Source organism: Neoarius graeffei, chromosome 16 (genome assembly GCF_027579695.1).
Source record: "Neoarius graeffei isolate fNeoGra1 chromosome 16, fNeoGra1.pri, whole genome shotgun sequence".
Lineage (NCBI taxonomy): Eukaryota > Metazoa > Chordata > Actinopteri > Siluriformes > Ariidae > Neoarius > Neoarius graeffei.
Window position 1 is genome coordinate 11,959,389 of NC_083584.1, and position 19,095 is coordinate 11,978,483.

At 42.1% G+C, this 19,095-nt stretch overlaps 1 protein-coding gene across 1 annotated transcript in view; it reads right to left on the reverse strand.

Annotated features, from left to right (window-relative positions):
- The window catches only part of asf1ba (anti-silencing function 1Ba histone chaperone), a 30,116-nt gene extending 14,441 nt beyond the window's left edge, over positions 1-15,675 (reverse strand). Inside the window, exons 1-3 of the mRNA XM_060942494.1 lie at positions 15,123-15,675; positions 6,672-6,787; positions 42-218 (exon numbers count right to left, since the gene is read on the reverse strand). Coding sequence (XP_060798477.1) covers positions 42-218; positions 6,672-6,787; positions 15,123-15,231 — 402 coding nt within the window. The 5' untranslated portion in view covers positions 15,232-15,675. The remainder of the gene's footprint in view (positions 1-41; positions 219-6,671; positions 6,788-15,122) is intronic.
- Between the last annotated feature and the right edge of the window lie 3,420 nt (positions 15,676-19,095).

Sequence of the window (19,095 nt, forward strand, 5' to 3'; positions counted from 1 at the left end):
CTACATGACGGAGTTCATACTCTTGCTTTAAATTTCCTTACCTGTGAGTAATCGGGTTTGAGAGGTGGGTTTTCCCGGAGCTCAGCGTCTGTGTACTCGTTGTTGACGTAATAGCCGATGCGAATAAACTCCTGTCCTCTGTATGTGCAGGTGATCAGGACGACGGTGACGCCCACAGCATCGCTCTCAGGGATCAGGCCCGTGTTCGGAGCATCTGCCTGTTTCTCACACACACAGTTTATTCATTCACTTTTTTCCTAAAAGCTAGACTGCCTTTCAGATTTTGCAAGTGTAGGTCATAAAAGGGTCATTCCATGTCAAATCTCCGAATGCTCCCACTCGACCATCTCAGATTTGGCTGAAAAAAAAAAATTCCAGAAGGTTCACACACTTCCCAATAGGAGAAGTCCTAAATTTTAGCTCCCAACTCCTTATAGACTGGTACCAAAATCCAGAATTGTGACACCCAAAGGCATTTTTGAGACAAAGTCGGCAAACAGTCTTATTTTGTCAATTTGGGTGTGCGGAATTCAAATCTGCAATATGCCGAGCTCTATCTGACCTCTGGGCCTGTAAACGTCTCAGCTGAACCCAGTTTCTCAGCTTTCTAAGGAACGAAATGTACCAAAATGATTAATGAAGTTAGCAAATGGCCTTGTTTGTTAAATGTTTGGGTGCTGAATTCATTTTTCATTTGTAAAACGACATATGACCTCTGATAACCTCAAGGTCATTAAACTTGGCCTATAGAGATCTTGCAGTCACGTGACCGGAAAGTATACAACCGCCATCTTGTCGGTCAAAAACACCGCTGAATACTGCTGCACTCGTGTACAGAATGGATAAATTTCAACCGACGGACTACACGGCTCATTTTTCTAATGAACAGATAACTAGATATATGTCTAAAATAAACAATCTACAGATTTGTGACCCTTATGGCTTTCCGGACGGAGTTTTCACGACCGGATTTTGAACTGCCAGCGGAATACCCAGACGTGTATAATTACCTCATTAACTTTCCCTCGCTGTTCAGTGGTGAAGCACTGTGTGCTTATAAATCTCTGCACAGTTATCTCTACAGAAATTCAGGATTTGTCAGCGACTCAGATGTGGCATCTTGTAAACAAGAATCCTCATTGGATGGGTAAGTCACTTAAGTATTGAGTATAGCACTGACCAGCCAATTATAGAATAGAATAAGGTAATTCCAGCTGTAATTCCAAATCGTCCGTCTTGTTTACATGGATCTGGCGTTGGAGAGGTAGAGGCTTGGCAGTGGAGGTTTGAGTAGCTGTTTTCTGAGCTTAGTCAACAGGCCGTCTCTGCAGCCTCGCTTTTGCTTCCGCTCCCGTCGCCGCCTCCTTCGCTTTGCTTCCGATAACAATCCACGGAGACCCCGCTGGTCTCGCCATCTCGTCCGGAATGTTTTTTTTTTTCGTCCGGAATGTTGTGCATGCGATGGAAATCGCTACAAACCGTCATTTTCTGCTGGAAACCAATGTCCAGTAAGTCCATATGGTTGTAGTGGATATTGAAGTCTGGTACAGACGAACAACACGCAAAAATACACACAAAAAACGTGCACAGGTAGGGAGAGCTTGTAGCCGCAACCGTTGTAGTAGAATTGTATATAGTAGGGTTTTCCAGAAGAAAAGGTAGAAGTAAAAGCAGAAGGCGGAATACGGCATTTGACCGACAAGATGGCGTCTGTCACAATCTGGATCGGCTGTGACGTCACATGCAAGTGCTCCATAGGCCTATGCATTTAACGGCATTTTTAAACTGACTTTACTCCCCCAAAAAGAATATGAACAGACAAAAAACAAATAGAAAGGAACAAATACAACATTAAATGCCAGTCCATGTACATGTGACTTACTTTTCACCATGAGAATGCCTCGGCGATCACCTTACATAACATTGCATTACATTTAGCGGTTATTGTTTATATAAAGCTACTGAAAAAAGGACAGATTCAGCAGCATACAAAATGTGGGGGCATACAGGGTATACAGGTTAATCAGGGTTAGTATATATGAGAGTTTTTTTCTTTGTTTTTTGTTTTGTTTTAAACGGGGTAAAGCCTTTACAAAAAACTCATATACTAACCCTGATTTGCTAACTTCATGAATCATTTTGGTACATTTCATTCCTTAGAAAGCTGAGAAACTGGGTTCAGCTGAGACGTTTACAGGCCCAAAGTTCAATGACCTCTAGAGGTCAACAGAGGTCAGATAGAGCTCGGCATATTGCAGATTTGAATTCGGCACACCCAAATTGACAAAATAAGACTGTTTGCCGACTTTGTCTCAAAAATGCCTTTAACTCCTTAAATAAGCACTTTTTTGAATATTGGTGCCAGACTATTATAGGTTTGCCATAAAAAAATATTTTTGCAACTCACCTCGGACCCATTTTGAGACGAGTTTTTTGGGGAGCCACTTTGAGATTGCTGTATCTAGAAAAGTCTTTAAGCCAGGTCCTTCACAATTTCAAGGGTCAGAATCTGGCACCAGTACTTGTAGTTCATATCTAGAGAGTGTTTTACACTGTTTATTAGGGCTGTAACGATACACCCAACTCACGATTCGATTCGTATCGTGATTTTTGACCCACGATTCGATACGCCCACGATTTTTTTAAAAATGTTTTTTTAAAGTAGTAAATTTGACTTAACATTTACTTACTTACATTAACTATTTAATAACAAATAATTCAGATCACTGCAGAGAATGAGTAATATGTATGCAAAAATGAACAAATGTATATCCAAAGATTGTTTTATTTCTCAAAATAATACTGTTGAGCCGGAAGCTCTGTTTTTTCGGTTCTGAAAAAGTCATTTTTCCAAATCGTGTAAATCCATTAAGATTTTTTTTGGGGGGGGGGGGGGGGGGGGGGGGGTGTTTCCTCTCACTGTCTCACTCTCATAGGGCCAATGATTTTCTGTGATCGCGGAAAACAGATGGAAATTACGGAATTTTTATGGTGAAACGTTGCTCGCGTGTCAAAATGTAACTGCCGCAGAAGGCTTCCGCCCAAGCAGACATGCCTTCAGTGTTGCCAGATATTGCTAACGTTTTCCACCCCAAAATATGTTCAAAACCAGCCAAAAAGCACCTAAACCCGCCCAATCTGGCAACACTGCATGCCTTTCCGGTCAAGTGATTGTGATTGGCTTGTGGCACATCTAGCCAGCCAATGAGCTGCTTGTTTACAGATTCGCTCCCCGCGTCGCAACCAGAATGGCGACCGCTTAAAAGAAATGAATGCTCTGCCAGTGGCGAGTGTGGACGTTGCGTGACTCGCAGAAGACTGTCGCAGGTCGGCGAAAAAACGACTTACTAATAGATATAAAAAAATAAAAGTAATTTAAGCAAGTTTAAAATGTAATTTAAATAAAAAGTAAAGTATTCATAAATTGAAGTTTGGAAGCACCTCTGTTTTTGGGCTGAGGAGAAGTTTGAAAGGGTGTACCGCGATTCTGCCTTCTTGTATCGCGATACGGATCGTGGCTCTGCGTATCGCGATTTCGATACGCATATCGTTACAGCCCTACTGTTTATATTGTCTGAGTGTTTAGTCTGTCTTGTTCTTATCTAGTGTTTATACTGTTTATTTATTCTGTTTATATTGTTTGAGTGTTTAGTCTGTCTAGTTCCTGTCTAGAGTGTTTATACTGTTTATATTGTTTGTTTTTTTCAATTATTCTATTTTTATTTATTGCATTGCCTGTTTGCACCGTGGGTCAGAGAGGACTGATATTTCATCTGTGCTGTAGGTCAAGCATGTATAGCATATTTGACAATAAAGTTGACTTGACTTGTAGAATATGGACTTTTACCTGTGTGCTTTTGGTTTATCATAGAATTCTGGGGGTTTGAATTTGCTCGGAAATTCTACACTACGCTCTGTGGCAGCATATTTGAAGGACTGTGGAAAGTGCAATTTCAAAGACGGAGGCTTGATATTGCACAGACACCTTCCCATATATACTGTGTACTTTGTATTCTAAAACTGCCCCTCTGTGATGAGCAGTTTGGAAGATATTGAAGTTTAAAAATGGAAAAAAATTAAATTTGGTGACGTTTTTGGCACGTCATGCCAAAAAAAAAAAAAAAAACAAAAAAAAAAAAAAAAACCACAGCATCCACCAACAAAATTGACCGTTTTAGAAAGATTAGATGTCTGGTTTTAACATATCCAAAATTTGTGATGGTGTTCTGCCTTATTTTTGCAAAATGATTTCTTGAAAATGTGGCGTTCGCATACACGCACAGCATTCATGGCCTATGAAAGCATTTTCAAATGTTAACAAAATGCTCTGAATTTATGACACAGCTTAAACTCAACAAAATGCTTCATTTGGTTGATGGTAAACTAGACCTGAAGGATAACCGATACGCAACCTTTAGGCCACACCAATTTAATTAGTTGGTTCTCGGAATTGCCGCTTGAAAAAAATGCAAAATGAAAAAAAATCAAAATCAAACTCCCGCCAATAGAAAAGGTCACGTGATGCCGAAAGCCAATCAAATCGCCCCTTTCACTTTATCTAAAGACTTGTGGAAGAAACATGCCTGTGGAGGGAAATCCTACAAAGCCTGTGCTTGTGATTGTTAGGATATTCAGCGAACCGAAGCGTAAAATCTTTGACAGGCATGTTGAAATTCTGTTTACTGGTTTGCCTGTATTGTTTGGTCTATTTCCACTGCTAATTTTACCATCAATCTCAAAGTGGCTCCCCAAAAAACTCAGCTCAAAACGGGTCCGAGGTGAGTTGCAAAAATATTTATGACAAACCTATAAGGAGTTGGGAGCTAAAATTTAGGACTTCTCCTATTGGGAAGTGTGTGAACCTCTTGGAATTTTTTCAGCCAAATCTGAGATGGTCGAGTGGGAGCATCCGGAGATTTGACATGGAATGACCCAAAAAAGAATTTTCCCCCCCCAACACCCAATTATTTTTGTTTAGTGACCGAAAGCTACTAAATTCGAATCACAGACTTCCAATTTTATTCATTTTTTTAATAGAAAAATTAAAGGCCACGTGGCCCCAAATTCTGCACTATTTTTTCCTGCTTCACCATGACCCAATACAAGATACTACATCATGCATCACGTGGTGGGCTTTCCCCGTTCACGCAAGGCATTGTGGGATACAAATTTGAAACAGGAGAGAAAATGGAAGACGTGAGTGTGCGAATGAAACGTGAAAGACCGACTACAGTCACGGAAAGAAAGTGAGAAGAAAAGACATTGTTATATATGAAGGAAAGGAAACGCAGGACCAAACTAATAAATATCGACGCTCAGCGAGCACCTCGGTGTGATCAGCTGTTCGTTTAGCGACAGAATGATGGAACTGTTGGTGCACGCTCAAAGGGAAACCTGCGCATGCGCACACGCACTTCCTCTGTCTGCTTGACTGTGCAAAGCGAGCGATTTCATGCACATTTGCTTTAATCCCTTCAAATTAGCCTAAATAACTTCCCAGCCACAGAATAGCCTGATATTTTGTGAGATATTACAGAAATAAACATATCACAATGACCACATTTCAGACGGAACTAAGGCTACATCCACACAATGGCAACGAAAATTTTTTTTTTAAAAATATCGCGTCCACATGGGCAACGGATCAGTAAAATATCAGGTACATATGGCAACACGCTTGCTGAAAACGATGCAATACACATGCCACACCTCTACGTGCACTGTAAGACGGTCCCATCGGAGACACCAGAACAATAGAAGTAGACGCATGTGCATAAACCCGTTCTTCTGTAGCATCAGCCACATAAAGTTTTGATGATTAATCAGTAGCGTAAAACGAAAGACGCGGAAAGAGGAATGAATGGGGGTAGATGGAAGCCGGTACACCAAGATTCTGATATCCTCCAGAATTCTTTAATGGTCCGGAATAAATTGAATGCTACACGTTGATGGATTACTTTGTTCTTCTATGCCCTTTTTGAGGAATGTATTGTCGGACTTAAACCAACATCTGAAGAGGTGAGATCGCTCCTTTTTTTTTTTCCTATGTTTGCTGGTGGGATTGTTTTTGGAAAGCGCACAGGCGGTGTGCGGTTTTGGTTACACTGCTTCCACAGTGTTTGGATTAAAGACTCTGCCCCAAGGGCTATTCTCTCACTCTCTCTCTCACTTTGCACCATTACACAATAAATATTCAATATTTTGTAAGCGCGTTTCATGAACCAAGTTATAGGATTTGTTGACAACTCGCATTGAGTTCGTTACACTTCTACCTGGCGTGAAGCACTGACAGTCGTGTGGTTGTGATGTCATCGTAAACAAATCCGTTCTATTCATCCAGACGACTTCGCAACGGCGCCGTTGCCAGATTTTTCCACTCTGGAACCCGTTCTTAAAGAATTTCGTTTTGGGGCACCCAAAACGCCGGTGCCGTGTGGACGCCAGGCCAAAACGATAAACAATTTTATCAGATTCACCTGAATCCGTTGCCGTGTGGACAGGGCCTAAATTTCACAAATTTTATGAGAATCGAAAGGCCGTCTAGCTTTAAAGTATCCGAACTCCATCTGATGGAATCCTTCATTCAGAATGCAGGAAAAATATAAAAAACAAAACACAATTAAGCAGAAACTATAAAGAATTAAAAAAAAAAAATTTCGGTGCTGACTCACCTGGAACACAAACATGTGTCTCCCTGCAGGGACCGGCCCCACCAGGACCGAGTCCAGGGTCTGATCATACTCCTCGCTCTCAGCTGAGCCCACGTATATGATCTTCCACTCGAGATCTGGGGGAGGGGAAGAAATTGGATACAGAGGAGACGAGAACAATCTGCTGGTGAATTCAAGTTCTGATCAAAAACGTGAAGTTTGAATCCTAACAATCAGTTTTGTGTGTCTGATCAAGGCTCGGCTTAACCAGGTCGAGTTTCGTCAGAAGACCAAATATAGTAAAGAAAAAAGCTGAAACCTTTCTGTTCAAACTTCAAAATCAGTCGGTCACTAAAATTAGGAGTTCTGTCGTCTGTCCTTAGCCACTTTAGTTTTAGTTGATCGTCCAAAAAGGTATGACGGAACGGATGACGGAGCAAATAATCCACCTTGCCCCGTCTTTGAGTCCTTATGCACCCAAGTTCGGAGGTAGTGATAACAATAACATGGTGTGTGTTCAAATAGTTTTGGTCAAGAGGAGGGGGGGGAAAAAAAAAAACACGAGAAAACTTATCAATGACACGATGTTTATTTTGCCTTTCTATAAAAAGAAAATGAACTGAAACAAACAAACAGTTACCAAGAGGGTGAAGGACAGTACATGCTTCATCTGAGACACATGAAGCCAAACAACCACGCCTTTTCCAAAAAACGCTACATCGCAGAACAACGAAACCCACGGTGAGGAAAGCACCGTCTACCCTCTTCCACATACATGCACTCACAGATACCTACGACTGACGAGTGTCGCTGTGATCGACAGGGAAGAACTTGTAAGCTCTTCCCACCCAGACAGCACAGCAAACGTTGCATCATCAGTATCTGAACTCGCTCAGTCCCGGTGTAAAATTATAAACGATGTTTAATTGTGCTTGCTTTATGATTACGTTATTCCTGATCGGACCTGAAGGCAGAACAAGGCGTATTGGGAGTTTAGGTATTGACAGGGTTTTTTCTAGAAAAATTTAGTATGAGGGCGCTCACCATGGCAAGGGTTGTCCGTCCGTCCCCCCCCCGCCGTGCGAAGCCTTTGAAAAATTGAGGCTACAATGGGACATTCTGAGGCTGAGAGGGAAATTGTAACAAATTGTCTGTCAACATTGAAAAAGAAAGAGGTAATCATCTTCTGCCCCGGACAGTCTTTGGCTTTCTTCCGTTTCGTGCCGCGGGATGACATCTTTAAATACCCACGTGTCAACAAAAACAACTCGCGAACCACTTCTATCAAAAGCTCCTGCGCCGGTGGGTGAAAGGTCATTCAGTCTCGAGAAATCTCGCTCTACAAGTCAGCTGACCTTGTATGTAACCCAGGTCAAATCTCGCGAGAGCAGCCGTGACAAGTAAACAACATGGCGCCTCAGTCTGGAAAACGCCAATTCGGATTGTTTTTGCACCGTCTGGCGGTGTATCTACTATGATTGGAATATTTTTGGAGCAATTATAACGTATTTGATGATTAGACACATTGTCACGTGGTGTTGCTGGGATGTTTTCACGGAGAAGAGATCGTTTTGAGAAAGATTGCATGTTGTGCAGTAGCATACAAGTGCATGGCCCAAGTGTGACTTGGGGTTCAATCGGCATTTCGGTAAGGGGGTGCACGCCGAGAGTAAGAGGGCGCAGCACCCCTGTTCCCCGGTTTAGACAAAAGCCTGGTATTGATGTGCGTTTTATTCCCCCCCCTTCCCTGACTGCTGCTGGGCTTCTTTAGTTATGCAGAACCCCAACCAGAACCCAGTGTTGCTTCAAAGGACACAACATGGATCATGTGAATGTTTTTGCCTTTTGCAAATCCGCACAAGAGACTGCTTAAGGGTTAGTGCCCAATGTTCTCTAGAACAATGTTTCTCAACCACTGGGCCACGAAGCACCATCTAGTGGGCCGCGATCTCGCCCATCCCCCACCCAACAAAACAGACTTCATGTTCAAACTATAATGATTTTCCTGTTCTCACAGTTACACTTCGTGACTAATACAGGACACGGTTATAGAAGCGAGTTATTTATGATCACGTTATCTGTTATCACCCAAATGAGGATGGGTTCCCTTTTGAGTCTGGTTCCTCTCGAGGTTTCTTCCTCATGTCGTCTGAGGGAGTTTTTCCTTGCCACCGTCGCCACAGGCTTGCTCATCGGGGGATAAAATTAGCTCATGTTTAAAGTTTTTAATTCTCTGTAAAGCTGCTTTGTGACAATGTCTGTTGTTAAAAGCGCTGTACAAATAAACTTGACTTAAATATCATGCCTACTAATAAACACTCTTCCGCCGTCTATCTTGTGTCCTGATCCTCAGATCTTTAACCCAGCCATATATAAAAAGTTGTTCTCCTCCATGCTCTTACAGGTTTTCATCTGTGTGTCCATGTAGAACGATGTCTGCACTGCAGCACCAGGGAGTTTGAGATGTCGGGGAACTCAACGGATGGATCATTTTCCAACTCGGAGGAAAAATCCTTCTTTGTTATCATGTAAGGATCTAATCCCATTGAGTGGTTTCTATATTCACTTCTTGGTTTTAATAACTTGCTCGTTTGCTGAACACAAACATGGCAATAAGTTCTTGTGTTAATGGACCAGACTCCACTTTTGGATCATTAATCCCTTTTGACTGAGAATGACCTGCATGTAGGGTTTCATGTTGGCTTCTGGCACCTACAATTAAAAACAGTTGGTTTTTATTGCATTTATTTAATTCCTGGACTCCCATCTGTAACAGGGAGCGACGTTGCATCTCCAGAGGCGTAGCTAGGATTTTACACTGACTGGCAGCCTGAATGCAGTATATAACAAAAAATAATTCCCATTGCTAGTTTTAGGCAGCTTAGAAACTGGCTCTTCCATTATTGCGGTTTCTTCCACGTTTTCTTGATGTGTTCTAGAAACGGCACTAAAACTTAGCTTCGAAGCCACAAAATGTAACTTTGATGGAAAAATATATAATAAATTGCTGGCCTCTTTACGTTGAAAGAAGGAGGAAAGTTTCGCTTGTTTTGACATGGCGAATTATTAACACAAGAGGAAATACTTGTAATTCGCAACTAAAAAGACTGCAGCTACACTGGCAGCTTGACCGTGCTTTCTAGTGCGATCGTGTTGCGCTTGCGCAGAACGGTGTCAGTCCTGCGTGCCTTGGCTTGTGCACCTGAAGGCGCGCCTCAGGCTGCGCGAGCACCTAACGAGCTCCGGCACGTGCACCGTTAACAAAGAACACCTGTCTTTAATCAATGAACTATGTCTGGGCTATTTAAGAACCGCGGCCATGCAAGGACGATGCGAAGTATTATGCTGCGTCTAGTGTGCCTTACTGAGCCTTGTTTCCTCTCCCCGTTCTTGTTGATCTCCTGGCTTTTTGACTCCTCTTTCTCGTCCCTTGATCTTGTATAGTTTTGCCTCTGATATTCTGTCCGCGCCTCGATTGACCTCCTGCCCGTTTCCTCGATTACAACTTTGCCTGCCGTTTCGGACCGTTTGCCTGTTGTGTGCGTTTCACGCACTTTATATTATTTAACATATCTGCACTTACATCCGCCTCTCCTGCACACACTGACAAACTGGGTTTTCACACCCAAACCACAGAAAGTCCATACAATGTTATAGAAACCCTAATGAGGCTGAGGTGACAAAAAAAAAAAAAAACACGCATTATTTCCCAGCTGGGAGGTCCGTATGGTGAAATACCATGACCGAGGTCTTGAAAGTACTGAGCGAGGCCCTCTGGGCCGAGGTCAGTATTCAAGGCCGAGGTCACGGTATTTCACCATACGGACCGACCTTAAGCTGGTAAATAATATATTTATTTTTTTCTTTATCAAATTCTAACAGAAAACGAGAGCGCCCGAAAGGGAAAACCGAGCCGAGCCGAGCCGCCATTTTGAATCCTCGTTCACGGCTGTAATGCAAATGGATTCCTCCTCGGTATACAAGTGCACTTCCATGGCAGGAAAACAAAACAAAAAAAACCCTACATTTTGCCGCCTATGTAGTCCCCTATTTATACAAATAGGAGTCATTCAGGATTCAGCCATGTTTTTGCTCGGCGTTAGCAACAGTTAGAGGTTTTTAGCTTTCTCCTGAAATGTTCTCTTTTATTTCTTCTTCCTCAGGGTAGTAAAACTCGCTTTCGCTTTGAACACTGTCGTTATCGCTATCCATGCTGTAAAATTAATGCTATTCTCCTGAGAAATGCTGGCAAAAATTTATAAGATTTTTGATAAAAATCTTATAAATCTTACAAAAAAGATACAGTCCCCTCCAAAAGTATTGGAACGGCAAGGTCAATTCCTTTGGTTTTTTTGTACACTGAAGACATTTGGGTTTCAGATCAAAAGATAAATATGAGACAAAAGTTCAGAATTCCAGCTTTTATTTCATGGTATTTACATCTAGATGTGTTAAACAACTCAGGACAGAGCACCTTTTCTTTGAACCCACCCACTTTTCAAGTGAGCAAAAGTATTGGAACATGTGACTGATGGGTGTTTCTAGTTGCTCAGGTGTTGCCTTTTAGATTGATTGCTGAAACTTTAAATAGTTCTTGTTTTTGGCTTTGGGTTTCACCTGTGAAAACTGTATTTGCTGCTAAGCAAACATGAAGACCAGAGAGCTGTCAGTGGGAGAAAAGCAAACCATTTTGAAGCTGAGAGAAGAGGGAAAAATCGATCAGAGCTATTGCACAAACACTGGGCATAGCTAGTACAACAATTTGGAATGTACTGAAAAAGAAAGAAACTACTGGTGTACTGAGCAACAAACATCGAACAGGTCGGCCAAGGGTAACAACAGCAGTTGATGACAGAAACATTGTGAGAGTTGTGAAGAAACACCCAAAGACAACAGTCAGTGACATCACTGCCAAACTCCACAGGGCAGGGGTGAAGGTATCACAATCCACTGTTCGAAGAAGACTTCGAGAGAAGAAATATAGAGGCCATACCACAAGATGCAAACCACTCATCAGCAAAAAGAATCAGAAGGCTAGATTGAATTTTGCAAAGAAGTACAGAGATCAGCCACAAAAGTTTTGGGACAAAGTTTTATGGACTGATGAGACCAAGATTAACCTCTACCAAAGTGATGGAAAGGCCAAAGTATGGAGAAAGAAAGGTTCTGCTTATGATCCAAAACATACAAGCTCCTCTGTGAAGCATGCTGGAGGTAATGTCATGGCTTGGGCTTGCATGGCTGCTTCTGGAACGGGCTCACTAGTCTTTATTGATGATGTAACTCATGATGGTAGCAGCAGAATTAATTCTGAAGTCTACAAAACAATTTTGTCTGGCAATTAACAGAAAAATGCATCCAAACTAATTGAGAGAAGCTTCATCATGCAACAAGACAATGACCCAAAACACACTGGCAACACAACAAAGGACTTCATCGGGGGAAAAAATGGAAGGTCTTGGACTGGCCAAGTCAATCACCGGACCTTAACCCAATAGAGCATGCATTTTACCTCCTGAAGAGGAGACTGAAGGGAGAAACCCCCAGAAACAAACAACAACTGAAAGAGGCTGCAGTAAAGGCCTGGAACAGCATTTCAAATGAAGAATGCAACAGCCTGGTGAAGTCAATGTGTCACAGGCTCAATGCAGTTATTGCAAGTAAGGGTTATGCCACCAAATATTAAATGTTATTCACTTTAAGTTAATTTAATAATGTCTGTTCCAATACTTTTGCTCACTTGAAAAGTGGGTGGGTTCAAAGAAAAGGTGCTCTGTCCTGAGTTGTTTAACACATCTAGATGTAAATACCATGAAATAAAAGCTGGAATTCTGAACTTTTGTCTCATATTCATCTTTTGATCTGAAACCCAAATGTCTTCAGTGTACAAAAAAAACAAAGGAATTGACCTTGCCGTTCCAATACTTTTGGAGGGGACTGTAAATGTTGACAAAAATTGCAACTGTGTTTGTTGTTGTTGTGAACGAGCGAGTCGCCAGAGGTCCATACCATTGGATACGGACCCGCTCGCCAGCCAAGCAGAGCGCAGGATTTGATGAAAACCGTACCGCGAAAAAAATATACATATTTATTTTTTTCGCAGTCCTACGATATGGTCCCCAGTTACGGACCTCTGGCAACTTATTCGTTCACAACAACAAACATAGTAGTAATTTTTGTCAACATTTATTTTCACATTTCTCAGGAGAATAGCATTAATTTTACAGCATGGATAGCGATAACGACAGTGTTCACAGTGAAAGCGAGTTTTACTACCCTGACGAAGAAGAAATAAAAAAACATTTCAGGAGAAAGCTAAAAACCTCTAACTGTTGCTAACGCTGAGCAAAAACATGGCTGAATCCTGAATGACTCAATTTTGTATAAATAGGGGACTACATAGGCGGCAAAATGTAGTTTTTTTCCTGCCATGGAAGTGCACTCGTATACCGAGGAGGAAGCCATTTGCATTACAGCCGTGAATGAGGATTCAAAATGGCGGCTCGGCTCGGTTTTCCCTTTCGGGCGCTCTCGTTTTCTGTTAGAATTTGGTTAAGAAAAAAATATATACACATTATTAATCATCAGCTTAAGGTCAGTCCGTATGGTGAAATACCGTGACCGAGGTCCTCTGGGCTGAGGTCAGTATTCAAGACCTCAGTCACGGTATTTCACTTAAGCTGGTAAATAACATCTCATCTCATTATCTGTAGCCGCTTTATCCTGTTCTACAGGGTCGCAGGCAAGCTGGAGCCTATCCCAGCTGACTACGGGCGAAAGGCGGGGTACACCCTGGACAAGTCGCCAGGTCATCACAGGGCTGACACATAGACACAGACAACCATTCACACTCACATTCACACCTACGCTCAATTTAGAGTCACCAGTTAACCCAGACCTGGGCATTTTACGGCCCGCGGGCCGCATCCGGCCCTTTGGTTCATTCTGACCGGCCCGCGTAAGGTTAATGAGAAATTACAAAAACGTATTTTCTAATTTTACCTCATGCATGGACTGAATGTGCATTGCTTTTATTTTGAAGTTGTGTTCAACAAAAACGCAACGCGCGCGACAGGAACATGACATGAAATCCCACGAAACCTAATCCCACGATAACTACTTCCGTAATTTGTCCAGACCAACCACAAACTTGTACGTCATCCTTCAAACAGTCCAGCCAATCACATGGTGTGACGTCACCAGCAGGCGCCGGAGCCGGTCTCCGGCGAAAAACCCCAAATGAGGTGATTAGATGCGGGCATCATTATTATAATATGATGCATCTTGCTTGATATTTGGAGTAGAAAGACAATATTGTGATGTCTTTATTGTGTTTTGGGATGAATGTGACTGAAAAAAAAAAAATTGGTACAAACACTCACATTTTGTTAACCATTGTTTTGGGAAATTTGATTGAATAAATGACATTTTTTGTAAGGCAACCTCGTTTTTTCCAGACTCTTAGCAGCTTGTAAAAACAATGTTATTTATTGCTTTATATAAAGAAATACAATTAATATTATGCAGAATTTAGTTTAGCCTTTTGGTCCGGCCCTCCACAAAATTTTCTGTTTCTCATGTGGCCCCATGGAAAAAATAATTGCCCACCCCTGAGTTAACCTAACCTGCATGTCTTTGGACTGTGGGGGAAACCGGAGCACCCGGAGGAAACCCACCGCGGACATGGTGAGAACGTACAAACTCCGAACAGAAAGGCCCCCCAGGAACAGGACCCCCCTGATCCCATTAATACACTACAGTAGGCTATTAGAGTCTAATAGAGTAGATGAGGCAAAATAATTGGGGATCTTTTTTAATGGGCCTCAACTCATTAAAAAAAAAAAAAAAAAAAAAGTGTGAATAGATGGGCCTCGAAGTAGAAAAGGTTGAGAACCCCTGCTCTAGGAGGACACACTGTTGCACAGTGCTTTTTGTTGTTAGGAGTAGAGTAGTGACCAGAGTCAGACAGAGATAGTGCAGCTGTCTTACCACTTCCGGTTAAACCCCCCTCTCTTTTTACAGAGTAGGTTTTATTGATTCATTCTTGGAGCTCGATTTCCATACCTTCTGCAATACCTTGCATTTAAAAGAACATAGATCCATTTAAAAAAAAAACCCACCAAAACAAAGCATTTCCCAGAAACTGTGCATTTTAACTCTAGAATGTAGTTCTGAATTTAATTTAAAAACACTCATATTAAATGCACATGTTTGTGCAAATCCAAAATGGCTCCTTTATCACGTGCAAAAGCATTAAAAAAGTGTAAAATAACAGCCTCCACTCCTACACAGGGCACAAAATGTCCGTGTTTAGACAACAACAACAAACAAACAAACAAAAAGCTCCAGTTTGTTCAACTGAGCGCCGCTCGCGCCCTGTCCCGCCATCATGACGTCACGGAGAAGTCGTTAAGCTACAACTTTATTTGCTTATTTCTATCTTTTTTTTATGAAGAAGAACTCGACCCTCACCTTCAGGAAGATCCTCCATGCACTCGAAAGTGATCTCGAACTGAAAAGGATTCCCGAAAGGACTCGGATTGTCCAAAACAGCAACGTTTAACACCTGAACCTTCGCCATTAGCTTTTTTTTTTTTTTAGCTAGTTAGCGAGTCAACAAGCAAATAAATGTCGCAAACTGTCGTAAAATTTCCAAAGAAGCAAATAAACAAGGATGAATTATAGATTATTGCTGGGTTTTTTTTAATATAGATATATATTTTATTCTTATGAAAGTTTTCTAAAGACACAATGGACTTAATAAAATGTTAGCTCTCCTAGCTAGCTTTTACGTTTCTAGGAAAACCAGATAGATTATTTCCCGCGGACGACTTTTATCAAACAAATATATAAATTAAAAGCCGAGCGTCCTATTGAGCTTTGTACCTCTTCGGTGAATTAAAAAAAAAAAAAATCAACATGCAAGAAAATACTTAGTTCACCGCGCTCCGAATCACAGGCTAACAATAAGATCCCTGTGCTTCTCTCCCGCCAGTGTGTTCAGACCATTTCACTAACACGTCAAAGAGCAGGATACACTCTGAAAGCTGATTGGTTAGATATCTGTGACGTCACAGAAATCCTGATCGACGATTGGATGCCAGTGACAGAGCTAAAAAAAAAATGACTGTCAGCTTCCGGTTTCTGTCATTCTGTGTGCGTGTGTCTCAAATCGACTAGTTGTTGAAGAGAAAACTAGTCAACGAGTCAGCCATTTTCTAGGGTGTGCAGATGAGACAACGCTGCTGTGTTCGAAATGGTGCCCTAATCCCTGTTCCCTTCAAACAGCCAAGTGCATTATGGGTAATTTATACCTCCTAGGGCAGGGATTACAACCTTGACCTCTTCCAGAGGAAAAGAATTTCATAAATTCATAGACACCCCCCCCCCCCCCGTTTTTTTTTAGTCACCTTTTTGGTTATTAGCGCTATGAAAGAATTTTATTCTGGAACTTTCCACTCATCCAGATATATGTATCATATTAACATATTAACATCCTGAGTTTATTACAACTACAGCGGCGGCTCCAATTATCGACACCTTAACGATCTTTTGGCCGTTGTAAAAGTAGAAAAGACTTTTAATACGTAAATTGTGCATGAATAATTACTCAAACTTCCACTGGGGGGGAAAAAAAGAGTTGATTCCTGATTACTTAGCATATCAGATCATGTGACACCGTTCCACAATTATTGACACCTTTGTCCACAGTTATCGACACCGTTCTACAATTATTGACACCTTTTTCCACAGTTATCGACACCGTTCTACAATTATCAACACCTTTGTCCACAGTTATCGACACCGTTCTACAATTATTGACACCTTTGTCCACAGTTATCGACACCGTTCTACAATTATCGACACCTTTGTCCACAGTTATCGACACCGTTCTACAATTATCGACACCTTTGTCCACAGTTATCGACACCGTTCTACAATTATCGACACCTTTGTCCACAGTTATCGACACCGTTCTACAATTATCGACACCTTTGTCCACAGTTATCGACACCGTTCTACAATTATCGACACCTTTGTCCACAGTTATGGACACCGTTCTACAATAATCGACACCTTTGTCCACAGTTATCGACACCGTTCTACAATTATCGACACCTTTGTCCACAGTTATGGACACCGTTCTACAATAATCGACACCTTTGTCCACAGTTATCGACACCGTTCTACACAGTTATCGACACCGTTCTACAATTATCGACACCTTTGTCCACAGTTATCGACACCGTTCTACAATTATCGACATCTTTGTCCACAGTTATCGACACCGTTCTACAATTATCGACACCTTTGTCCACAGTTATCGACACCGTTCAACAATTATCGACACCTTTGTCCACAGTTATCGACACCGTTCTACAATTATCGACACCGTTCTACACAGTTATCGACACCGTTCTACAATTATCGACACCTTTGTCCACAGTTATCGACACCGTTCTTCAATTATCGACATCTTTGTCCACAGTTATCGACACCGTTCTACAATTATCGACACTCAGATGATTATTTATAAAAGATAACCGGTATGTGGTATTAAGTTAACAAAACATCTCATCTCATTATCTGTAGCTGCTTTATCCTGTTCTACAGGGTCGAAGGCAAACTGGAGCCTATCCCAGCTGACTACGGGCGAAAGGCGGAGTTCACCCTGGACAAGTCGCCAAGTCATCACAGGGCTGACACATAGACACAGACAACCATTCACACCTACGAGTCACCAGTTAACCTAACCTGCATGTCTTTGGACTGTGGGGGAAACCGGAGCACCTGGAGGAAACCCACGCGGACACGGGGAGAACATGCAAACTCCACACAGAAAGGCCCTCGTCAGCCACAGGGCTCGAACCCGGACCTTCTTGCTGTGAGGCGACAGCGCTAACCACTACACCACCGTGCCGCCCTTAACAAAACATAGTTTTATTTAAAATTTCTTTTACATAGACTTATGTTTAGTACAAAATATCTTTAATATAAATATATGGATGTCAGTGCGGGGTGGCACGGTGGTGCAGTGGTTAGCCCTGTCGTCTCACAGTAAGAAGGTTCTGGGTTCGAGCCCAACAGCTAGCAAGGGCCTTTCTGTGTGGAGTTTGCATTTTCTCCCTGTGTTTGCGTGGGTTTCCCCCAAAGACATGCCAGTTAGGATAATTGGTGGCTCTAAATTGACTGTAAGTGTGAATGGTGGTTTGTCTCTGTGTCAGCCCTGCGATAACCTGGCGACTTGTCCAGGGTGTACCCCGCCTCTCACCCATAGTCCGCTGGGATAAACTCCAGCTTGCCTGCAACCCTGTAGGACAGGATAAAGCGGCTACAGAGGATGGATGGATGTCAGTGTTTGTGTAAATGAGGAAGTAATTCTAATGACTGTAAAGAAATGAACTGATAATGTTTAACCTGCATCAGAAAATCTTTCTGTTCCACTTTCTAAGTATTTTCGCAGATCACATTTTGTTAATCATTTGTTGTTGTTTGTATTAATTTCTAGTTTTGTCGTTTGCCAATAAATATCAACAGGGAATTGATATTGTAACCACATGGAAATCCAGGTCAAAGGTCACGTCATTCTTCAAACCAGAATATAAAATGTCTACTGATATTGTAATATGTGGTAGATATTTACAACAGACTACAAAAAAAAAATTCTGAATGGAATAGAAAAATCTGAATATTTCCAGCATGTAAATTTTTTTATATGCTAGGAATTTAATTCTGGTCTAATTCTATTTATTGCAATATGATTCCACATACTCTATAAACATTCCATTCTGTTATGGATCAGAAAAAAATTATTATAAATCACAGCTGAGTTTGCAGTCGAGTGCAAAGCGGCTGGGATGAGGATCAGCATCTCCAAGTCCGTGGCCATGGCGCTCAGCCGGAAATGGGTGGAGTGCCTACTCTGGGTCAGGGGGGAGTTGCTACCTAACGTGGAGGAGTTTAAGTATCTCGGGGTTTTGTTCACGAGTGAGGGTAAGGGGGAGCGGGAGTTGGACAGATGGATCGGGGCAGCGTCAGCAGTGATGCGGACGCTAAACCAGTCTGTTGTGGTAAAGAGAGAGCTGAGCCAAAAGGCAAAGCTCTCAATTTACTGGTCCATCTATGTTCCCACTCTCACCTATGGTCACGAGCTATGGGTAGTGACTGAAAGAATGAGATCGCAGATACAAGCGGTAGAAATGAGTTTTCTCCGCAGCGTGGCTGGACTCTCCCTTAGAGACAGGGTGAGAAGCTCGGTCATTTGGGAGATACTCAGAGTAGAACCGCTGCTCCTCCACATCGAACGGAGTCAGTTGAGGTGGTTCGGGCACCTTGTTAAGATGCCCTCTGGACACCTCCCAAGGGAGGTTTTCTGGGCATGCCCCACCAGGAGGAAACCCCAGGGCAGACCCAGAACACGCTGGAGAGATTACATCTCTCGGCT